This window comes from Daucus carota, chromosome 2 (genome assembly GCF_001625215.2).
Source record: "Daucus carota subsp. sativus chromosome 2, DH1 v3.0, whole genome shotgun sequence".
Classification (NCBI taxonomy): Eukaryota; Viridiplantae; Streptophyta; class Magnoliopsida; order Apiales; family Apiaceae; genus Daucus; species Daucus carota.
In genome coordinates this window covers 56,891,898-56,914,093 of record NC_030382.2, presented here as the reverse complement: position 1 = coordinate 56,914,093, position 22,196 = coordinate 56,891,898, and the positions used below count along the sequence as shown (strand labels likewise).

At 34.3% G+C, this 22,196-nt stretch overlaps 3 protein-coding genes across 23 annotated transcripts; 1 reads left to right on the top strand and 2 right to left on the bottom strand.

Annotated features, from left to right (window-relative positions):
- The first annotated feature begins 125 nt into the window (after window positions 1–125).
- Window positions 126–10,516, top strand: LOC108209865 (uncharacterized). 13 transcript variants are annotated; one of them, XM_064088406.1, is made up of 10 exons: window positions 126–459; window positions 1,206–1,429; window positions 1,511–5,075; window positions 5,277–5,494; window positions 5,590–5,824; window positions 6,460–6,537; window positions 6,715–6,905; window positions 7,852–7,949; window positions 8,053–8,336; window positions 8,586–10,516. In XM_064088406.1, the coding sequence occupies exons 2-3, from the start codon at window positions 1,267–1,269 to the stop codon at window positions 4,252–4,254; spliced, it is 2,907 nt and encodes a 968-aa protein (XP_063944476.1). In that variant the 5' UTR covers window positions 126–459; window positions 1,206–1,266; the 3' UTR covers window positions 4,255–5,075; window positions 5,277–5,494; window positions 5,590–5,824; window positions 6,460–6,537; window positions 6,715–6,905; window positions 7,852–7,949; window positions 8,053–8,336; window positions 8,586–10,516. The 13 variants fall into 13 exon arrangements, with proteins under 13 accessions (XP_063944476.1, XP_063944478.1, XP_063944477.1 ...); XM_064088408.1 differs by having other exon boundaries at window positions 6,715–7,940; window positions 8,053–8,106; window positions 8,203–8,336; XM_064088407.1 differs by having other exon boundaries at window positions 6,715–7,949; window positions 8,053–8,106; window positions 8,203–8,336.
- On the bottom strand, window positions 9,203–12,339 carry LOC108205706 (probable E3 ubiquitin-protein ligase RHB1A). Of its 4 annotated transcripts, XM_017375735.2 has the most exons (6): window positions 12,190–12,339; window positions 10,825–10,942; window positions 10,126–10,513; window positions 9,891–10,000; window positions 9,705–9,782; window positions 9,203–9,556 (listed from the first exon to the last, which is right to left on the bottom strand). In XM_017375735.2, exons 2-5 carry the CDS (start codon window positions 10,888–10,890, stop codon window positions 9,750–9,752), a joined length of 597 nt encoding a protein of 198 aa, XP_017231224.1. In that variant the 5' UTR covers window positions 10,891–10,942; window positions 12,190–12,339; the 3' UTR covers window positions 9,203–9,556; window positions 9,705–9,749. The 4 variants fall into 4 exon arrangements, with proteins under 4 accessions (XP_017231224.1, XP_017231221.1, XP_017231222.1 ...); XM_017375732.2 differs by having other exon boundaries at window positions 9,203–9,782; window positions 12,190–12,338; XM_017375733.2 differs by having other exon boundaries at window positions 9,203–9,782; window positions 10,825–10,945; window positions 12,190–12,331.
- Window positions 12,340–17,689: 5,350 nt separating this feature from the next.
- On the bottom strand, window positions 17,690–20,861 carry LOC108205601 (uncharacterized). 6 transcript variants are annotated; one of them, XM_017375569.2, is made up of 8 exons: window positions 20,728–20,861; window positions 20,416–20,470; window positions 19,455–19,669; window positions 18,737–18,878; window positions 18,499–18,626; window positions 18,333–18,395; window positions 18,162–18,230; window positions 17,690–18,070 (listed from the first exon to the last, which is right to left on the bottom strand). In XM_017375569.2, the coding sequence occupies exons 3-8, from the start codon at window positions 19,644–19,646 to the stop codon at window positions 17,987–17,989; spliced, it is 678 nt and encodes a 225-aa protein (XP_017231058.1). In that variant the 5' UTR covers window positions 19,647–19,669; window positions 20,416–20,470; window positions 20,728–20,861; the 3' UTR covers window positions 17,690–17,986. The 6 variants fall into 6 exon arrangements, with proteins under 6 accessions (XP_017231058.1, XP_063944466.1, XP_017231054.1 ...); XM_064088396.1 differs by having other exon boundaries at window positions 19,455–19,661; XM_017375565.2 differs by having other exon boundaries at window positions 19,455–19,916; window positions 20,728–20,854.
- Between the last annotated feature and the right edge of the window lie 1,335 nt (window positions 20,862–22,196).

Here is a 22,196-nt window from a genome sequence, read left to right as displayed (position 1 = left end):
AAAAAAACAAAACATATAAAATTTGATAATTAATATGGGTTCATCTTCGGACCTTAAACAAACAGTATAATTTTATTTCCAAACCAACATATTTTCCTCGTCATCTCACATCTGGAGTTTTTTTACTACAGGCACGGCAAAGTATGAACGAGGAGACCCTGGAAGACAACTGACTTGATTCCTAAAATTTCAAAGAGATGAAAATGGAAACACTCTAAACTAACCAGTTTTCACAAAGACAGTATCCTCGTCAGATCCGTCCTTTCTGTAATATCTGGGCCCCATTTAATCCCCCATTCCCGACTCTAACGGTGCTTTCCTTTCCTTGTCATCCCCCAATCTTTCCACACATTATTATTAAACCCCCCAGCCACACCACCTAGTATAAAACATAGTTATTGCAAAGGAGATAAAGTTTCAAACTTTGTTGTGTCTATTCATTACAACTGCTTCATGAAGGTCTCCAACTCAAACCCCTTGTGTCTTGATTTTCTTGATTATTACATGTGTATGTCCTTGTCTGAAAATATCCCTTTTTTGTAAACTTTTTTTAAATTTAATTTTTTTTGTCAAATCTTGCTATTTTGTCTCTTATTTGAATAATGGGTACTCGAAAAATCCAATCTCTTAATGGTACCCCCAATAACACTGTTGTTTCTTATTGTCAACCTGTTCCCTCTGTGTTAATGTGGGTGACATCATTTAATTTTTGTATTTAAATCTGTGTTTTTGTAGTTCTACTTTTTTGATTGTAGTAATTTGGGTCATCTGATTGTTGACATTCTTGGACTTGGTAATAATTTTAAGTGGGGTGTGAGTTTGAATATTTGAATCTTTGGAGATTGATGTACATGGCTTCACATGAAGTAAGTTTCAGATCTGTAAGTTTCTAATTTAAGAAGATGCTGTCTCTAGGTTTAGAGTTATTTGTATCTTTATTATTTATTTACCTTTTATGTACATTAGATATGTCTTTGTGTTTTTGAAGGGGTGTTTTAGATCTAAATTGCCATAGTTTCTACGTTTATAGCTTCTTCCTCTGCTAAATATGAAGTATATTAGGTAGATATTTTCTTAATATGATTTTGTGTTAATATGTTTTAAGAATGTGGAACACAAGATATTGAGCTGATTTCTTAAAATGTGTTTATGTTAAGAATAAGATTAATGTAGCTGATAGTCTTCCAATTTTCTCCATACTCCAGACAAGATCGCCTTACCCTGAATGCATGACCGAGCTCTAATTGGAGTAAATGATCAAGAATTATGGATATCCGGGAAGAGAGTTCAAGATTCGAGTCCTTACCCAGCATGACACTGAGGAATTTGTCATCTTCCTCCTCAGCATTCTATTCTGCAAATCAGTCACCGTTCTTCTCTCCAAGGTCACCATCGTGTCAATCTACACACTACGACATTCCATGTGATGGTACTAACTCATATAGTTCTTCCAATTTTTACTTTGATCTCTATATTTCCGATATCTAATAACTGTGTTTTTCCTTTTCAGCAGTTTCTTCAGTTCCTGCAACCTGTGCATCAAGTGACTTACAGAAGATTGATCCCATTTCTTCCTCGACCGGGATTTCCAATAATAATCTCTCAATTGGTGTTGAGCATAATAATGATCCATATTCTAGGCACAAAGAAAAAGACAGAAGGATTGGGAGAAGCCAACCGACCTCTTTCACCCCAACTTCAACTTCATTCGCCTCTAGCCGACTGAGGAGCTGTGATGTGTACATAGGTTTCCATGGCCGTAAGCCTTTGATGCTAAGATTTACAAATTGGCTCCGTGCTGAACTGGAAGTTCAAGGGCTGAGTTGCTTTGTAGCAGATAGAGCTCGTTGCCGAAATTCTCGAAAACATAATCTTGTTGAGAGGGCAATGGATGCTTGCACATTTGGAGTTGTAATCCTGACCAGAAAATCATTCAGGAATCCGTATACTATTGAAGAGCTACGCTTCTTTTGTTATAAAAAGAACTTGGTTCCAGTGTATTTTGATTTGGGCCCTGATGATTGTCTTGTTAGGGATATAATTGAGAAAAGAGGGGAAATGTGGGAGTTGCATGGAGGAGAACTCTGGCTTCTCTATGGTGGTTTGGAAAAGGAATGGAAAGAAGCTGTGAATGCGTTGTCTCGTGTTGATGATTGGAAACTTGAGGCTCATGATGGCAAGTGGAGGGATTGCATACTGAGGGCAGTCACTCTCTTGGCATTGAGATTGGGAAGGAGAAGTGTCGTTGACAGACTAAGCAAGTGGAGAGAAAAAGTAGAAAAAGAAGAGTTTCCTTTCCCTCGAAATGAAAATTTTGTTGGTAGGAAGAAAGAACTATCTGAGCTGGAATTCATGCTCTTTGGTGATGTTAGTGGCGATGCAGAGAAAGATTACTTTGAGTTCAAGGCCCGACCAAGGCGAAAAAATTTGACCATAGGTTGGGGCAGTAATAGTTCAATTGACAAAACTAGGAAGGAGCGGCAACCTGAGAGTAGCAAGAGGAAGGGAAAAGAACCAGTTGTCTGGAAGGAGTCTGAAAAAGATATAGAGATGCAATATGAAGAAGTTCCTAATACGCATCACCAAGCAAGAAAATCAAAAAATACTAGGAAGAATGGGAGGAGAAAGAGGTCAATGAAAGTTGTGTATGGCAAGGGAATTGCCTGTGTGTCTGGGGAATCCGGAATTGGAAAGACAGAATTGCTTCTTGAGTTTGCGTACAGATTCCAGCAGAGGTACAAGATGGTTTTATGGATCGGAGGACAAAGCAGATACATTCGTCAAAACTATTTGAATTTATGGTCATATTTAGAAGTTGACATTGGGGTTGAAAATGGCTTGGAGAAAAGTAGGATAAAAAGTTTCGAAGAGCAGGAAGAGGCTGCAATAGCTAGGGTAAGGAAGGAGCTAATGCGAAATATCCCTTTTCTGGTAGTGATTGATAATTTGGAGAGCGAAAAGGACTGGTGGGATCACAAACTAGTTATGGATGTACTTCCCCGCTTCGGTGGAGAGACCCATGTTATTATATCCACACGTCTCTCACATGTGATGAACCTGGAGCCTTTAAGGCTTTCTTACCTGTCAGGAGTTGAGGCAATGTCTTTGATGCAGGGAAGTGTAAAAGATTATCCAGTTGAAGAAGTCGATGCTCTCCGCGTTATTGAGGACAAACTTGGACGATTGACTCTAGGTCTCGCGATTGTTGGAGCTATTCTGGCTGAACTTCCAATAAATCCAAGTAGGCTGTTGGACACAATCAATCGAGTGCCTTCAAGGGAAATAACATGGACCGGCAGAGAGTGTAGTTCATTACGACGAAATAACTTCCTCTTGCAACTCTTTGAGGTTTGTTTCTCAATATTTGACCATGCAGATGGACAAAGAAGCCTAGCAACCAGAATGGTTTTTGCCAGTGGTTGGTTTGCACCGTCAGCTATTCCTGGCTCTCTTTTATCTGTAGCAGCTCACAAGTTGCCCGAAAAACACCATCGCACCCGTTTATGGAAAAAGGTTTTACATTCTGTAACTTGTGGCTATACCTCGTCTTATGGTAGAAAATCAGAAGCTGATGCCATTTCATTGTTAATAAGATTTAATATTGGAAGAAGTTGTACAAAGGAAGGTTATATTCACTTTAACCATCTTACCAAGCTTTATGCTAGAAAGAGAGGAGTCAGTGGATCTGCACTAGCCATGGTACAAGCTGTAATTAGCGGGGGTTCTATAGTCCAGAATGCAGATCACATATGGGCGGCCTCTTTCTTACTCCTAGGATTTGGTACTGATCCAATAGTAGTTGAACTTAAGGTGTCAGAATTAGTGTTGCTTATTAAAGAAGTGATTTTACCGCTTGCCATCAAGACTTTTGTTACATATTCACGGTGCAGTGCTGCTCTAGAACTCCTTCGTCTATGTACAAATGCGTTAGAAGCAGCAGAACAAGCATTTGTCATACCAGTTGAAAAGTGGTTAAATAAAACCATATGTTGGAGACCTATTCAAACAAATGCTCAGTTAAATCCTTATCTTTGGCAGGAGCTTGCACTTTCAAGAGCTACTGTTTTAGAAATTAGGGCTAAGCTAATGCTTAAAGGGCGGCAGTTTGATATAGCGGATGATCTAATTAGGAAGGCAATTTTTGTTAGAACTTCAATCTGCGGTGAGGATCACCCAGACACAGTGTCTGCTCGTGAAACACTGAGCAAAGCTACCAGACTCCTGGCTAATGTTCAAAATCATAGTTCATCATAGGTTCTAAAATTTCTTCTAAGCAGAGTTCAGTTAGATTTATACGAACACATGGGAATAATAGTGCTATAACATTTCAGCAGTTTTTTATTTATACTTTCTTTTACTATAATGAGAAACCATATTTCTACGTTCTATCTGTTTTGGTTTAAATCTATATCAATTTCTAGTATTGCCTGAAATTCAATTGTTTCCTTCATTTTGTTTCATTTGCATTGTACTTACATGACTTTTGTGATGGTGTTACCTGGATGTATTAACGGGATGCAAGGAGACCAAGTGAAGCGGCCTTCTTAAAACTAAATTGTTGTCATGGACTCATGATATACCTAATATGCTGTAAACTACTACATTTCATTTCAGGAGTTATAAGTTTGCGTATAACTCCCCATTTCTCTTACTGATTCTGTTGTCTGGAAATCACAAATATCTTTTATTATCTGCTGAAATTATGGAGGTGCTTACAAGGATAATTTTACAGAAGAATAGAAGATGCAGCTGTAATCGCGCTTCTCCAATATCTGGTGAAACTAGGTGAAGTATATGGTTTGCCTATTATTGATCTTACTCTTTGATTTTGCAGTCCTTTGGTCACCATTATGCAAGACGACTTTGTTTTGTTTTTTGTTTTTTGTTTTTTATTTTGTGCTGCCATTAGTATCTTTTTTGCAATGGTTGGTGTAATCAACATTATTGATTTTGGTTTCACATCCTTTTCTGGTCAAAATTTTGAACTGCAGTTGTTCTTTAGGATTTGAAAACGTTGCCAAGGTTCTGAAATCCAGAAGCAAGTTCCAATGTTAGCAGGAGCTCATCTGTATATGGTTCGCTTATCACTGATCTTACTCTTTGATTTTGCATTCTTTGGTCACAATTATGCAAGACTTTTTTGTTTTTGTTTTTCTATTCTTTTTTTATTTGTGCTGCCATTAGTATCTTGTTTGCAATAGTCAGTGTAATCAACCTTATTGGTTTTGGTTTACATCCTTTTCTGGTCAAAATTTTGAACTTCAGTTGTTCTTTAGGATTGGAAAACACTGTCAAGGTTCTGAAGTCCAGAAGCAAGTTCCAATGTTAACAGGAGCTCATCTGTATGAAGGATTCTGGAGGATAGAGTTTCTTCAAGGGCTAGCATGTGTACACCCAGTTGCATTAAGGATTTTGATAAATGCTTATGATTTTAATATTAAGTTACGTGTTTATTGCTCAATATGGAGCATTAATTGAGGAGACTTTTTAAGAGGTAAGTTTTTGCCAACATTTATGTGTTTGTATATATATGTTTAGGCAATGAGCTCCTAACTCAAGTTGATGCGGTAATTTTTGATATGTTGGCAGGACTGCAGGAGTGTCTTTCTGGGAAAAGAAATTGTTTGTGGAATATGGGGTAGACAAGTTACCTTGTGCTCTGCTGCTCTATACAGAACTGAGAGTATAACAAAAACACTTGATGTATAGTCGGTCAAGTGAATGTACCTGTATTCTATTATTTTATCAGGAATGGGATTAGGATATTATGCATGTCCGGTATGAAAAGTGTTCTACCTTCACAATATGAAGATAAAAAAAAAAGGTAAGAATATATGCTGCATCTTTTATTATCTTTATAAATATTTGTCATGCTCCAAGAATCCTTTCGGTATCTGATGAAGAGGGAAGACTAACATATATAGAAAATTAGTCAATAACTTGTCTAAAGCAAAAAGTGACTACATGCATATAATTTCCATCTTTGTTTGGATCTTCTAAAATTGTAAAGATGAGAGAGAGTTTTAATTTAATGGAGTATATAAATGTTTAATAAAACTGTATACAAATAATATATGCAGCTTCAATTAATTTCCAAAAAGTATCCCAATTTTATGGCCTACAAAATTCTTATGCAATTGTGAGTTGGGGGGTTGGGGGGGGTTAGTTCTTCCATTTATCAGTTTAACAGTGATTGCGATCTCACATAACTAAGAAACAGTTTACATGCTACTTTTACCATTGCACAAAAGACTGCTTTGCAAGAGATTATAGAAGCAAATTGGTGGTGGTGTTAAGCACTTCCAATTTATCTTTCAGCTTATTTATATTTTTATAACTTTCGTACTTCTTTATTTTGTGTATCAAATGAACACTTTCATACTTTGCGTGTACTCAGCCGGGTCGCACGACAGAAGAACACCCAACATTCCTATATCTGATCTAAAACTTCTACCTCAGGGATTCATTCGGAGGATTTTCTGCACTTTAAACTAAAGATGGAAAACAAGAAATCATTGAGACGTACATAAGATTTGGGTGAGTAGCCAACTGAGTGTAACTGTTTCTCTACCTTTTTTTCACAACAGAATCTAAGTCTGCATGAACTGTCACTTTCACTTGCATCTTGATTACTTTTGAATTTTGATAGAAGTGTTCAAATCTGATTGTGTAGCTGTGGACAGGTGCTAACCAGTTTATTTCTTGACGTTGCAGCTCCTGATGGTTTATTTGGTCTGGGTTTAGGAAAAATATGAGTTCCAAGCATTTTGTGTAATGAAGGTTACACTGCAAATTCTTTCTCCATGTGTTTTCGATGATACAGAAATGGGAAGATCAATTTTGGGGATAAAGGCAGCCTTGACCAGGAAGAGAACCTGTTTAATATGGAGAAATTGCAGCAAGTGGTAAATGTTCAAAGTTCACTTTGATATGGTGTATATTTAGGGCGTGGCCTTAAACTATAGACTTGTTGTGATCTATATTTTTGGATCTTAGAATCTACCTTTTATTCTTGAATGGGTTTTCGAGCAACATTTTGGTCAATTCTGGTCCTATCAATTTAAACTAGAGCTCAACCACACCACACCAATTTGAGAATAAATTCTCCATCCTTTTCCTTTATTTTACAGTCCTCATAAAAAATAAGAAATCATTTATTTTTTTGAAATTTACAAAAATACCCATGTTTTTGAACTTATTTTCAATGATACGGTATGAGGTTACAACACTGGTTGAAAGCGGTTGCTTTTGAGGTTGCAAGAATTGCAAACGAAGTTGCGTACATGGTTGCACCATAGTTTTGCAACTTGGGTATATTTGGAAAATGCCCTTTTTTTTCCAATCTTCCTCCACCTTTGATCTTATATATCACTTTTTATACCATTCTTCACATACGAACCTTAAGGTCTTAGGAGCGGCGCCTTAGGTACAAGGTATGATTATTAATCCTTTCTTCGTCTTTACAAGTAGAGTCATGTATGTGAACTAACAATAAATATTCCATATAATATGTGGGATGGATGAAACTAATGTTTATGATTTCAGCTTTGTGTTATTTAATGGTGAGAATTTAATAGTAGCAGCATACTGCAAGTCTCAGCTGCACTCCAGGTGGGACCTTCATTTTTGTGCTTGTAAGAATACAAGTATATGATGCCCATGAGGATTTAGAACCAATCAAGCATTTAATAGTAGCTTCTTAGACGTAGTATCTTTTACCAAAGTGACAAAATAATATATCTGTCATGTAAATTTGTAGAATTGCAGGGGATGAAAAATCTCGGGATAATAGATAGAGCTTTGTTTTCTTAAATATGATTATTAACTCATAGGATGTTTTGACGAACTCAGGTTGAATCCAACTCTCAGCATTTACTGTTGTTGCAAGTAAGGAACTCCACATATAAGCTTCCAGGACCCGGGTAGTCGCTTACGACAAGGTGAATCAGGTTATGACCCATTCCAGACTTTTTTATTGCTCTATTTAGGTTCCAAGTCCTCCAAAAGGTATGTTCATCTTTAAAAATAAATCTAATGCTTCATGCCTGGCAGATACTGAAGGCTTGAAGCATAAGCTTACAACCAAGCTATCTGTTCATTGTGATGGTATTGTTACCGACTGGGAGATACTTAAATTCTAGCTATATACATCTGTCTTCGTGCGTTACTGTATCAGCATATGCAATAGTTTTCAATGTTTAGGTAGGAGTATGCCTGGGTGGGTTGTGGAGAGTTGGCTTTAAGACATCCCAAAGGTAACGGTAGTTTGAGCTACGAAGTATACTTGCCAACTAGTTGCTCGTGTTACCCTCGTCTGAACTCATGGATACCACAAGGTACGGAAGCCTCTTGTATTTTATGTTGAACTTGACATTTACGAGAATTGCATCAGGTCACTTTGTTTTTGAAATTATAAAAGCACTTGCTACATGGGTATTTGGATGATAATTTGTTTACTTAAATAGCAACTGAATTATCAGTTATGTCCACAACTATGTTGATGCCAACCGAACTACCAAAAACATTTAATTTTCTGAATTAAAATTTTAATGCTAAATTTGTGTCCGAAAAACGTGTTTTTGCAGATTTATGGATCTGTAATATGAGGAGTTTCTTGAAAGTGCGAGTCGATAAAGGTCTGGAAACTGTTGGTTGGACATATAGAACATCCTCCACGAACTGTTGCAAGTTTTAGACCGTTAGAAGTGTTGGGCCGCGCTGGGCCGTGAGGCCCGTGATCGAGCACGTACAGATTGTTTGTGTGGACAAATTTTCTTTTATCTGGGTTTAGGTCCTTTAGGATATCCGGGTTTGCAAATACATCTCAACTTTAAAAATACATAGAATTATAACGCTTATACTGGATCTCGACAAACATGCAGAGAATCATATCAGCTAGACTGGATCTCAGTTCTAACCATATAGGGAATCATGACAGTTATTTCAAAATTTGAGTAATTTTATTTATTTAATTAGCAATGTGTCCCTGACAAAAAAAATAATAAATAAAAAAAATTAGCAATGTGTCATTCATGCTTTAAAAATTCTACATCACCAAAAATTACAAGTCTTACATCATATTAATTTTTTCAATTCGCAAGTTCACAAAATTTAAGACAAAACATCAGTTGTAAATTTTAATAACAAATATTAGTATAAAAAAACATCCTAGTTATGACCCACATATAGTTCACACACAAGATCAATAACCAAGGACCCAATGACTACAGTATATATTCACATTAATCACTGTTACATAATATGCCTGCCTACCAGCATTTTCTTAATTATCTGAGCGGTATCCTCCAACAAACACAAAATATATACAGAAGCAACCATATAGCAAACTTCTCAAGGAAACATCATGAACACAACACAGACACCGTTAAGTATCACTTGCCTCGCTTCTGAGCTGCTATTGATCCTAACATCATCAAAGGATGTAAAGAGGAAAAAAAACGAAAAATTGGTCCCTAAAAGTATCTGTGACTATCCATTTGCTTCCTTGTGTGTCGTCTTTTCTTTTCCTGTTTTCTCGAATATAAATGCACAGCGCCTGGGAAGACACTTGCAATAGACAAGGAAAAGTATTTATAAACAAAATTACCTAACTACAGAATAAAGCTGCAAGCACTAAAGTGTACAGAAGACTGCTAGAGAAACAGAACTAAACCCCAATCTTCCAATATCTTCAATTCTAGTACCTCCACTTTTAATGATTAATATCCAATCTGGTAAGCCCAATTAAGCTATGCATCAGTGGTGGCATCGAAAATCATTTCCTGCATTAGAAGCAAGCAGGAGCTGATATTGGTAATTGGTATCATTCTGACTAGCGATAATATCAGGTCAACAAGCATGTTCTAGTTATTTATAATAGAAATGTAAACCTGATCACACACGGGGCATGTGTCACTTCTTTCCAACCATTCAAGAATACATGCAAGGTGAAAATGATGCTCGCATTTTGTGATGATTTTTGGATTTTCTGCATCATACTCTGAAATGAAGGCAGAGTATTAATAAGGTTTACAGTATTGGTCCAAACACAATAAACATCGATATAGTATCCATAAAATTATACGAGCTCAAATATGCTATTGGTGTCATGCCATTTTCCATTACCTTCAAGACAAGTAGGACAACATTCCTCCTCCTCCAGCACCAAAGGTTCATTAGACTTCTTGAGTTCACCAGATTTTTGAAGTTCATCTTCCCCTTCTTTTGACGAGTCGAGAACGGTGTCAGACTGTACTTTAATATCACTTTTATTTGAGATATTAGGTGTTGATTCATGACTGATCCCGTTGTTACTTTCTTCAACAGACTGATTGGCTGATGCAGTATGGGGCCGTCCTAAATTTGCATCATATGGTATAGGTGCCGGTGGTGGCCTGTAAGTGTCTGGAATTGAAGTTTCAAGGTTTGGATCAACTAAGAACCCCGTAGAGAGCACAGTGGATGTGCCAGTATGGGAGGACAAAGGCTGATGCTCCTCTGACACTCTTGGATACTGCAGTGAATTGTATATATCCAACAAGAAAGCAATTAGACAAAAAAACTTGTTGCAGAAGTTACCAATGGTGTGGAGATGGATAAAATTCAATGATGCCACAGGAATTTTTTGCATAATGCTTTGAACAAGAAATCAAATTCTTATCTAACTCAACTCATACATAGAATGAAACAATAATATAACACAGGAAGTGCTCTTAATATTAAGTATATAGGTCACTTCAAAATTTTAGAAATCTTGACAAGGGCTATATTCTAATCAAAACATAACGAAAAAATCAACAGGATCAGAGAAGATCTATTACTGACATGATAAAATGGAGGTGAACTGTTCAGTTCCCTTTCTCTTGAACAACAGCAGCAGCAACCTCCCATCTTGTTCTATATTTATTCACCTAAGGTTATCAGCACCTGGTTCATTTTCTACCTGCTATCAAAATTGCAGAAAGCATTATTATCCACAACCATGAGGCATGGACGCATATAATCAAAGAGGACTCTGTAACATTTGTAAGGCATCCAAAATATGCATAAATAACCAACATTTTTGGAGGACACTCGCTATTCAACAGGTCATATTTCATACCATCTCAATGAAAATTGAGCTTATAATGTGTATCTCGCATGTGCCAAAAACGATATTAGTAGCCTACTTTGTAGATTTATGAATTATCACTACGCACCATCAAGCACAGAACTCCAGCTCACAATCAACTCATGAAACTCCATTTTTTAAGATAACTATAATAAGTGATCTATGGGAAGAATTCCAATACCTTTCAGGCTCTTAGACCGAAAAATCAACTTATATAGTTTCATAAGAATCACAAGTATAGGACTTGTAGATTCAAATTCCAGAAATCAAAGCAAATTGCCCAAAAATATTCAATTAGAAATAACATGAAAGTTTTACAGGATATCTAAATTGCTTAACACTGCCTCATGTCTAAACATATGGATTTTTCGAGTTCAATCAAAAAACATATATGCACAAACAAAAGAAGAATATCCTGGCCCCTAAAACTAATTAAAATCCCAAGAAAAGAAGTCGGAGAAAAAAACACCCAAGTTTCAATAAACTATAACAACAAAAAAACGAAACCAAATACACCCAATACCTCCCAGACAGAAGTAGTGCCTACGGAGGCTATGACATACACAAACATACCTCTACACTCAACTCCTACAAACAACGAGTACTAAGCAGTAAGCATTCACTTGCAAACCCCTAATCTTTAACATACTAATCATCTTCATACAAAACTGGAACCAACCCAATTCTTAGCAACAAAATCCAAGACAAACCCATCCACCAGATCACAAAACTAATGCAAATTCTTAAATTCAATACTCTAAACTAATCGAAAACAACTAAACCCACAAACCCCAAAACACAAACTTTCACAACCCACGTCACTTTAAAGCTAAAATTAAACTAACCCAACTAAAATCAACACCAGAAAATCACAAACCCTAGCACAAATCGATCAGAAACACACAAATCACTTGAATTAAACACTCGGGTACCTTTTCAAAGCTGAAAAAATAGTACCAACTTGATGAACAAGCACAAACAAGCAATCAACTATGAATAAAAAACAAAAGATAAATCTCGAACATAAATAAATAAAGAGATGAAAATATAGATACAGATGATTATATGTATATACATACCTTGAGATTGAAGTTGTGGGGATGGTGAGGTTGAGAGACAAAACAAACAAAGACTCGCTTCTTGGAAAAGTATTAGTACTACTTGTCAATATATCGATTACTCGCCTTTACTACTCGAATTATTTGTCAAGTTTCAAATTTTTTATTTTCTTTTTATATATTTTGTTTTAGTTTTACAGATTATTAAATTACATAGATAATTTGGCCCAGAGAAAGAATAGCATTTTAATATCGGTTTTTCTATGGTGTGCCCATGGGCACATGCTAAGCGCGAAAAATTTTATGCTTAGATCATTTTGATTGGTTCCTCTCTCTTGATAATGGTGGACCCCCTGCAAATACACCAACAACACCAATCAAAATCTTCCAAATACAAATATTTCCGCGCTTAGCATGTGTCCATGGGCACACACTAGACAAACCGTTTTAATATTACAGTAATGTCGAGTGATCTTAATTTTTTAATGAATTATTATGAGGTAATGGGGAAAAAGTTTATTCTTTTTACACGTAGTCTTGCATATTATTGGTGTGTAAGTTGGTGCCTACTTTTATCTAACCAAACTCTCTTTTTCTATTTCGGTGCCACTATGTTTATATTCTTCTTTTTGAAATTGATTTGTTTTATTCTAGTTTTAAGATAATTTTGTGAAGTGCAAATAGATGCAATTTAGTTTACCTTTTTCTTTTGCAATTCGATGTACTACGTGTAAGAAACTCTTCTTCCGCAAAGAAAATAAAGATGAAAATTTTATTTTCGTCACATCTACTAGCGAAACAATTTTTTTGGAAGAATAGGGAGAGAAAAAAATTCTTAAGATATTAGTTTAGAAAATTTCATCCCAATTTCGTAATATTTGGAGATTGAGAAACTTTGTTCTTTTCTTTCCTATTCAAATTTCAGTGATAATATCAAGATTTGTCTTCTAATATTAGGGTGTGTTTGGCTGGGCTTTTAAGCTGGATTTATAAATTAGAAACACTTATTTATACCACTTGTGTAAAAAATCAAGAAGCACTTATAAAAAGTTGGTAAGGCTAGCTTTTGTTTCACGACTTATACTTATTTTCCAAACACTTTAATCACTTATAAGTGTTAATTTGCTTCTCATTTCTATTTCACTTTTTTGCTTTAAGTAAGAATTTATTTTAAGTTCAGCCAAACGGCCCTTAAGATTTATTTAGTAAAAATCTAAGAGACTGGCGTATCTTATATGATTATAATTTATATCGATGCTAGCAGGGAGTAGTAGTACTTGGATGAGGATGTCATTTCTTTTCTCCGATTTCCCTTTGACCTTGAACCGGATGATGTATTTCCAGTTTGATGTAGCGGAATCGGTCGCACATTTGACCAGTTGGATAGTCAGAATCACGCAATCTCGACAATTATTACATTTATATAACAAAAATACTAATACTAATAATTAGCTTTATTAATTGAATATGTTTATGCTAAACCATTTAATTAATACCAAAAATTAGAAATGACTCAATGAGTCGTGCGTTCCATAAGGTTCAACCTTAAAACTTGTACACAAGGCTTCTTAAATAAGCTCATCCACTGCAACCACCAGTAATATTAAGTCCAAGAATGTGGATGTATCATGTACCAACTGCGATTAATTAATTTGAATAAACGACAAGAATAATGCTTCTTATTAATATACAGAGATAATTATTGAAGAAACTCACGAACAAAAAGATATTCTTTATATCAACTCTGATAAGCTTATGTTTCTGCGTCTGTTTATTGGGCTCTGTACAATACAGAAGGAATTTGGGCCAGTTCCTCCTACCCATCCCAAGATATCTCAAATCTGGACTAATATTTGGGCCGACGCAACACTATGAATTGGGCCTGTAGATTAATAATCTCCAATTTAATTTTCTTTTGGTCCAAAATAGTAGATGCGTTACCTTTACCATTGTTCTACTACAGTTTGTTCTGTTAGTTAATTATCAACTTACTCTATCTTTTATTTTCTTCAGATGACAATCAAAACATAAACATCAAAATCTCGATAATTTAATTTCATAATAAGTAACAGCAATAAAACCTGATTTTAAACATAACAGGGAATTAAAAATCGTTTTTCAGAATTAAACAAATATGTGACGACAAATAGAATCGAGATTTTACCTAAAGCACCAAACAAGACTTTTCAAGTTCTTGTAAAAAGCCAATTCAAATACTTCCGTTTAGTGCATAAATATGTATGTAAATGTTGTCCGCTCACTCTTTACTTGATAAAGAGTACCAAACTGGGCCCCAATGAGTCACAAACCAGTAGGCCACATAATTTGCATAAAATCTTTTCTGGGACCCAATATAATTTGGTGATGGAATCCAATAATGTACTCTGTAACTATTGCATCTATTTAACGTGTTTATGCATATACTTGATACATCAAACTTTTCTTACGATTAGTCTTTGAAATTAATAAATATGATTGCTCAATTTGAAGATTATTTTTGTAAATAAAGGTTGTTAATTGGTAATATATTTTAACATGTAATATTAATAAAGAAACTTTTGAAATTAACTCTGAGATTTCGATATAAGGTAATTTAATAATATATTTACTGTTAAATATTAAAATTTGATTAAACAACTCAAGTGTTAGTAGAAAATAATACGAAAATTTATTTATTTGTTCAGTCAAATTATTCAGTAAATTTATTTTATTATAAGTATGTTCCAAAAATAAAAGAAATATTTTTAGATAAGTGTAATAAGACTTTTTGAATATATAAAAGAAAGAATATTCTCCCTGAACTCTTTTCCGCTTTTAATTTTTAAGTAATCAAATTGACTGATACACACACATGTTAAATGATTAAAAAAATTTTAAAAATTATTTCATAAAGGGAAAATAGATTTTTTTGCCACTCAACTTATAGTGTTTTTAGAAACTTACCACCCAACTAATTTTTTTATTCTTTTAGTCACTTATGTTAGGTTTGGTTTTATTTTTAGCCACCAACTTAGGTTTGGATTTGATTACCTGCATTATGATAATTTTTTTGTCACTAAACTTATTGCGTTTTTGGAAACTAACCACTGAACTATAATTTTTTTATTTTACTCACTAGTATTAGATTTAGCTCTTTTTTTTGTCACTGAAGTTAGGTTCAGATTTGATTATTAGCATTACATTTTATGTGTATCATTATTAAAATAGAGTGGTAGTCGGTAATATTTTGATGATTTGATATATGTTTGTATTTTTATATGTAGTACTTTTTATGTCTTCAAGGTCGCTTACCTTGGATGATAAGAATTTTACACGCATTATATGGCCTTTAAAAGATGTAGTTTCATATATAACTTTATTTTTTTTCTTCCGAATGAAAATTCAGCGTTTGAATTTTTACACACAAAAATAAGTTATAAAACTATGTTTTATAAGAATCTTAAATACATGCTAAGCACTAGAGAAAATTTGTAAACTAATGAGAGGGACGGAGGGAGTAATAATAATATAAAATGATGCATTATATATAGAGGACAATCATCGAAAATTAAGTTTTCCTCTCTATTTATTTATCTCGAAAATTGTAATAAGATAAAGTTATTAAAATTTTTGAAGATAAATTTAAGAAAGATCTTAGACTGAGCTAGTCTATTGAAAGTTTAATAGCGAAAGATGATGCGTCATATCACTCGATTACACTTTATCTTACGAGAGAGGGTGAATTGTTTGAAGTCATTGATTTCATATTCATGATTTATTGAATATTTAGAATCTAATTACTATTATTTCTAATTTTAATTTTTCATCGGCTCATTTTATATTACTATTGCTATATATAAGGATATAAACATACGACACACCATCAAAAAATTAGATACTATCACTATGTATAAATGATGATACAAAAAATTATCATAATGCTAGTAATCAAATCCAAACCTAAGCTGGTGGCTAAAAACAAAACCAAACCTAACATTAGTGACTAAAAAAATAAAAAAATTAGTTGGGTGGTAAGTTTCTAAAAACACTATAAGTTGAGTGGCAAAAAAATCTATTTTCCCTTTCATAAAATGTGTATATAATCTAGTTTATAATCAGTAAATTTAGTAAAATTTATTTTTATTTTTTTTAATTTTGTTCAATTTAACCGGTTAAAATTACAAAATGCACAGGATGATATGAAAAAGTGGAGAAATACATGGTTTATAAAATTTATTATTAAAAAAAATTATCACACGTGTCGATTCCTTATTATTTTTAACATAATTAATATCTAGTATCAAAATGGAAGTAAAAAGGCTATTATAAGAACAGATAAAATATTAAACTAGATATTGATACTCAACCGCACGTTTTATTGCTGCTTGAACAAATTTTAACATAGTTTTTTTTTTTTTCCTTTCTCACATAACTTTAACGTAGGTTGTGTATGCATCTGTATCTTTACCGAGATACACAGAAATCAGGTTGGCATTGACAGATATACATAGGTATTTTTGTAATTTGAGCAGATGGTATTGACAAATATATTGCTATTGAGTCGGGCTATCCGCAGCTCGAGTTCGTTTAGCTCGATTAAATTAGATAAATTTATTTGCCCTACTCGATTAATCTTAACCCTCTAATTATGTTTCAACCTTATTTATGTCCGTCTCGAAACTCGATCAGTTAGCCCGAATTACAACCATCCCTACTTTGATGTGAGACACTGGTATACACAACTGGAACAAACAAAAGTGAAAAGATAATTAAATAAGTAGACGTAATGAAGGGACCGGAACGTGATTTTATATTATTCACATCTTTAATCTCGATTTTTATAATATTTTGTTTGCGAAACGCTTTTCAAATTGGAAGTGACATGAAATTTGAAATCATGAATTGGTATGCTATGGCGGGTAAATTGAGTATTGAAGAGGTGGGGGCCTGGATGCAGGCCATTTTAGGACACAAAGTACCTAGCAGTTGAGTAGTTGGACAATTAGTACACTATCCTCTATAAATCAAAACAGCCTGGCCTATCTCTTACCAAGTCCCCATCATCACCTTACACTCTAATTATATGAATGTAACTACTCCCTCCGTCCCACCCATTTCTTTACACTTTCCTTTTTGGGTGTCCCATCCAATTCTTTACATTTCAAAACTTACCAAAAATAATCAATGGGTCCCACCACTTCTCCACTTTTCATTCCTTTTCACACTACTTTTACTCCACTATCTTATTTTTATACATTAAAAATTAATAGGTCCCACAACTTTACCCACTTTTCTTCCTTTTTTCAACTACTTTATTCATATTCCTTAACCTCCGTGCCCAACCCATTTGATAAGAAATGGGTGGGACGGAGGGAGTATCAATTATGCAGGACTCTATGCTTCTAGCAATATATATCCACACTAAATAAAATCATCTACATGAACACTACAGTAACATGATTAACAAAACAAGTATAGATGTTCTAATCTTCCATCAAGACACAAGATAGCAGTTAGCAAGAAATGCAGATGACAAGCCATGGAGTCGAATCCTTGAGATAATTACCATAAACTTTACAAGTAGATAATATTATGCTTGCTACGGATATTAGTATCTAGACGAGCAAGGATAACATAATTTAACTATTAGCGGGGTTAGGGATCAGCATCATATATGGAGGGGAGGGGCAAATTGCTAGGAACCAAGTAGCCCTCAAAACTTAGCAACGGACTATGACTACTAAGTACTAACTGATCTAAAGAGGTTAGGGGGTAATATTATGTGCTGTATTCGAAATTATATAACCATTGCAAATTTGAATCTATGTGGTCGCTTGGCTCACTTTCTCCGTCTACCACCAGCTGATTTCAGTCTCTTGGCCGCATGTATAAACTCCACAATCCCTTGAACCTCATCCACATGCTGCATGGAATGAAAAGTATAATTGGTGAAGGAAAATTTAACATTTGTGTGCATAACTTTGTAGACAGAAAGGACAGAAGACAAATGAGACCTGTGAAGCAAAATGCTGCTGAACAGCATCAAGCAACTGCTCCTTTGAAGGATTACAATTCGTGCTTCCCTACAGACCGAGAGGTTAAGTGGCTGAGTTTAAAAATTACTAATGATGATATATAAGCAAATCATAGAATTATCAACACAAAAAGGGGAGAACGGTACATACAAGGTTGTAGGTGCTCCAGTATTTCCACAATGTGCTGGTTCCTAGCTTTGACAAGTTCACTTTCTGAAAATTAAATAACACGAGAAGTTAGAATAGTGAAGCAAGTGCAGCACAAAAGAAGCAAATCTCATGTATGCTAGAAATTCTCTATTCATTCTTTTCTTACTGGGTGGTGTATAAGAATATTAGATCGAACTTCTTTATAACAACTTCTGTTAATTGACTTCATTGGAGCCCAAGATCTTGAGTAGCGAACCCTTGGCTTGGTCACCTTGCTGAACTCCATACCAGTGGCTAAACAAAATAAATAATTAATAACCGTTACTATCATTGTACCTTCAATCTAGACTACTCGAAATTCCCCAATCCATATACATCAAGTAGTAAATGTCATTGTTGCTTACGGTAATCATTTTCCCTTTCACCAATGTCAGTGCTGCTGCTACTATCAAAGTCAAAATCTTCGTCTACTTCATTCCCAGTGGGGTGCTCAAGAACACTCAACGCATTCCTTTGCAGTTTCACCTCAACCCCGTTCTTCAGAACCTTTTGTGCAGGAAATAATATAAACGTTAAAAGATAATTAGGGTAAATTATGAGAGGTGGAGGGTACAGCTATAGTTGAACAATGTAAAGAGAAACTAACTATACAGAAGCATCAGTACACATCACCTAAACTATATTATCTCCAAACATTGTTTCTTGCAGAGTTACTTAACGACTACAAGATCGTTGAGATCACAGCAGGGCATTTGTTCAAAATAGAGTATTACTTAACATACTGAGTTCATGCCTAAAATAATTACAGGTTCGCAAATTAACCTCTAGAGTATTAACATCTATTTCAGACAATCTCGTCATTAAAATCAAGAAAAAAGTTCGCTAAGAATTGAAATAGAAGTGTACTACAATCTATCTTTTTATATCTTGCATAAGGCCAGAAGCAAAGTCTGTAAACAGTCAAATACTAGTACAGATTATTATCAAGACTCTATGCAAAGAAACACCATAGAATCCTAAACCATATAAAGGTTCGAATTAAAGTGATAAAAGGTAAATAACATAGGCAAAAACATGAGAGTGAATAAGTAAAGGCAAAAAACAGAAAGAGGATATTATTACCAGCCAATGCCAACCACCGAGTCCAACAGCCTTCTTGACAACTCCTTGCAGACCCACCAAAACAGACTTTGTTCTGTTATTTCCTGTCACAATAACTTTGGTATGCCTAGGAAGAACAGAAAGCTCTTCATCACCACTTTCCTCCCTCAAAGGCGAGAATACCCGAGAAGAACACATCACAGGCTCCAACATTTTTCAGCTCTCAAACTATAAAACTAAACAAAGTTTTAATCTTCTTTAACTATCGAATCCGATTCTCAAACTATAAATCAATCTATACATCTAAATTCCTTTTGATTGCCTATATTTACAAACACTAATCTAGAATAAAAACTCGGGACTACTAACAAGTAAGAAGAAAAAACCCACTAATCAATGTTTTTGATTCTACAGTGCTAATTAGACTCTCTGATCACCTACCCTAAAAACTACAACCTCAGCTCAAACCCCATCTCAAGATTCCTGAAAACAAAGGATAAAATTGAGGGGTGGGTATAAAAAGATTCAAATGAAGCATAAGTACTATTATACTGCAAGCAATTAATAGAGAGAGATAAAATTGTGCAGCATAAATATAGACATGGACAACTATTTATAAGAGGTCTGACACGAAATTTATAAGGGAATGTTGAATGCAATTGGACCTTCCATTAATTCAAGAAAATCCAGCACGGGCTAATCTTGATCACAATAAATGATTTTATTTTCACTTTTTTTCACTTCTATTTAGCTACTTAAATCACAGGGGGGCTAATAATTTGTTGTCAATAATCAGCATCAGATAGATCTTTGAACTATAATCAATTCTATAACAAGAAAAGCCAGTAATTTGAACTATAAGATTGCAATATACTTGACTAAAAATATTAATCAAACAGTAGTGTACTGAAAAAGAGCTAGAAAGAAAGATGAAACAATATGTAGTGTGTGTGTGTGTGTGTGTGTGTGTTAAAGAACTTACCAAGATTGGTGGAATCAGCGAGATTTGAATGAAGAAAATGCATGCAGTTGGGGTTCTAGAGAATCAACACAGACAGAACATAATCAAGAAACAAGAAAGAAGCAGAGAGAGAGAAAGAGAGAGATGCAAAAACTTGAATATGCCTAAAACAAATGCACTGATAATGCAAGAAATCAAGTTAAAAATCTTGAAAATGTATTGGGAGAGAGAGAGAGAGATGAAGTTAAAAATCTTGAAAAATCTTGAAAATGTATTAGTAGTACAGAGCAGAGAGAGATGGGAGAGAGAGAGGATAATAAAATAAATGCTTACTACCAACTGGTGCAGCTGCTGCCAATGGGGGAAGAAAGAAAGAGTACTGTTTGAAAAAGTAAACACACACACAAACACCACCCCGTACACTCACTCATTCACTCTTTTCCTACCACCTAGTAGACTGTTTTCTTATTCACCGTTTCTTTTTGTAACACAACCTTTTATTACCGGTCACTTTTATTTCATTATTATAATGCCACCGTTTAATTCATGAAGCTGCTTCTATCTACCCTTTTGGCTCGGCTCATTGTCTCTGTGTGAACTTTTATAATGAGTCATAAAAAATATGTAAATTCATTATTATTTATTTTCATGCTAATTATTGAGAAATTTTGGCTTATAAGATTCGAATATTTGGTATTACTATTTACAATTTTACAATTCATTATAATAGAAAAATGAGAAATAGTTTTGTGGCTAAGTGTTACAAATTTTGTCACCTGAATTTTACAACTTGACTTCGGCGACTACAAGGGAGGGGCGGATCTAGGAAGAGGCACGCGAGTACACGTGTCCCCTTTAAGTTTCAGGTGTTTTTTGAAAATCTGCTTCGTGCTCACTAACATTTGTATGCTAGATCCGCCTTTGCGACTACCTAAACACATTCAGGTTAATTTCCAAGTCGAATTTTGAATATTAAAATTTGAATATATTCGAAATTCAATTCAGATAGAGGAATAGAAATTTGAACACATAAAGATGTTATTTTGTTGTTTTGAAGTTAAAAAGGAAAATTAGAAGCGTCGATGTCACTGTGCTGTCCCCAGTTAGGTAGACGTTACTTTGAAAACCTCCTCAAATGTAACGCAAGTGTTGTGTATATAACGTATAATAATTGTGTCAGTTTCTTTTCGTGAAAATAGTAAAATAATTTTCCAATTCATGTGCAGTACTATTTTCTCTTTTCATAAACAATTTCCTGTATGTCATCGTCTTCCAGCTGATTTACTCAAAACTGCACAATCAGACAAACGACAACACAACAGTTTCAATCCTCGTTTCTGTTAATAAAATATATTTCATTTTTAATCTATTTGCACTACTTGATAATGAAAATTTTATAACATATTTATCAATTTATAAATTACATATAGATACTAAACTTTTCGAAAAGTGTTAATTCTCTTTCATGATGGTATAATTTAGCTTTATATTTTCTCAATCTCAAAATAATAGTTGGTTAATCTAGTCAAAATGATCAAATTTTACCAATAATTATACATTTAATATATTAGAAAAATTAAAAACATTTAATAAAATATATATTAAACTATTCTAATTTTTTTTAATATAAAATTAATCAAATATAATTTTGTTTACATCAAAATTTAGTTAATTATTGAAGACCATTATACGGGGAAGGTATTACGCATACGAGTTCTTTAAATGGAACAGCGGCAGATATCCCATCCCTGCGGGACCCGCATTTATACAACATCGGATTCCTCTGTGTTCAAAATCTCCGA

Excerpts from the sequence above, each read along its gene's own strand:
- LOC108209865 (XM_064088406.1), top strand. The coding sequence starts at position 1,267 with ATGGATATCCGGGAAGAGAGTTCAAGATTCGAGTCCTTACCCAGCATG. Across the intron at positions 1,430-1,510 it reads CTACGACATTCCATGTGATG|CAGTTTCTTCAGTTCCTGCA; the intron begins GTACTAACTCAT and ends TTTCCTTTTCAG.
- LOC108205601 (XM_017375569.2), bottom strand. The coding sequence starts at position 19,646 with ATGTTGGAGCCTGTGATGTGTTCTTCTCGGGTATTCTCGCCTTTGAGG. Across the intron at positions 18,627-18,736 it reads TGAAAGGGAAAATGATTACC|CCACTGGTATGGAGTTCAGC; the intron begins GTAAGCAACAAT and ends TATTTTGTTTAG. Across the intron at positions 18,231-18,332 it reads ACTGGAGCACCTACAACCTT|GGAAGCACGAATTGTAATCC; the intron begins GTATGTACCGTT and ends CTCGGTCTGTAG.
- LOC108205706 (XM_017375735.2), bottom strand. The coding sequence starts at position 10,890 with ATGGGAGGTTGCTGCTGCTGTTGTTCAAGAGAAAGGGAACTGAACAGT. Across the intron at positions 10,514-10,824 it reads GTTCACCTCCATTTTATCAT|TATCCAAGAGTGTCAGAGGA; the intron begins GTCAGTAATAGA and ends AATTCACTGCAG. Across the intron at positions 10,001-10,125 it reads TTGTCCTACTTGTCTTGAAG|AGTATGATGCAGAAAATCCA; the intron begins GTAATGGAAAAT and ends CCTTCATTTCAG.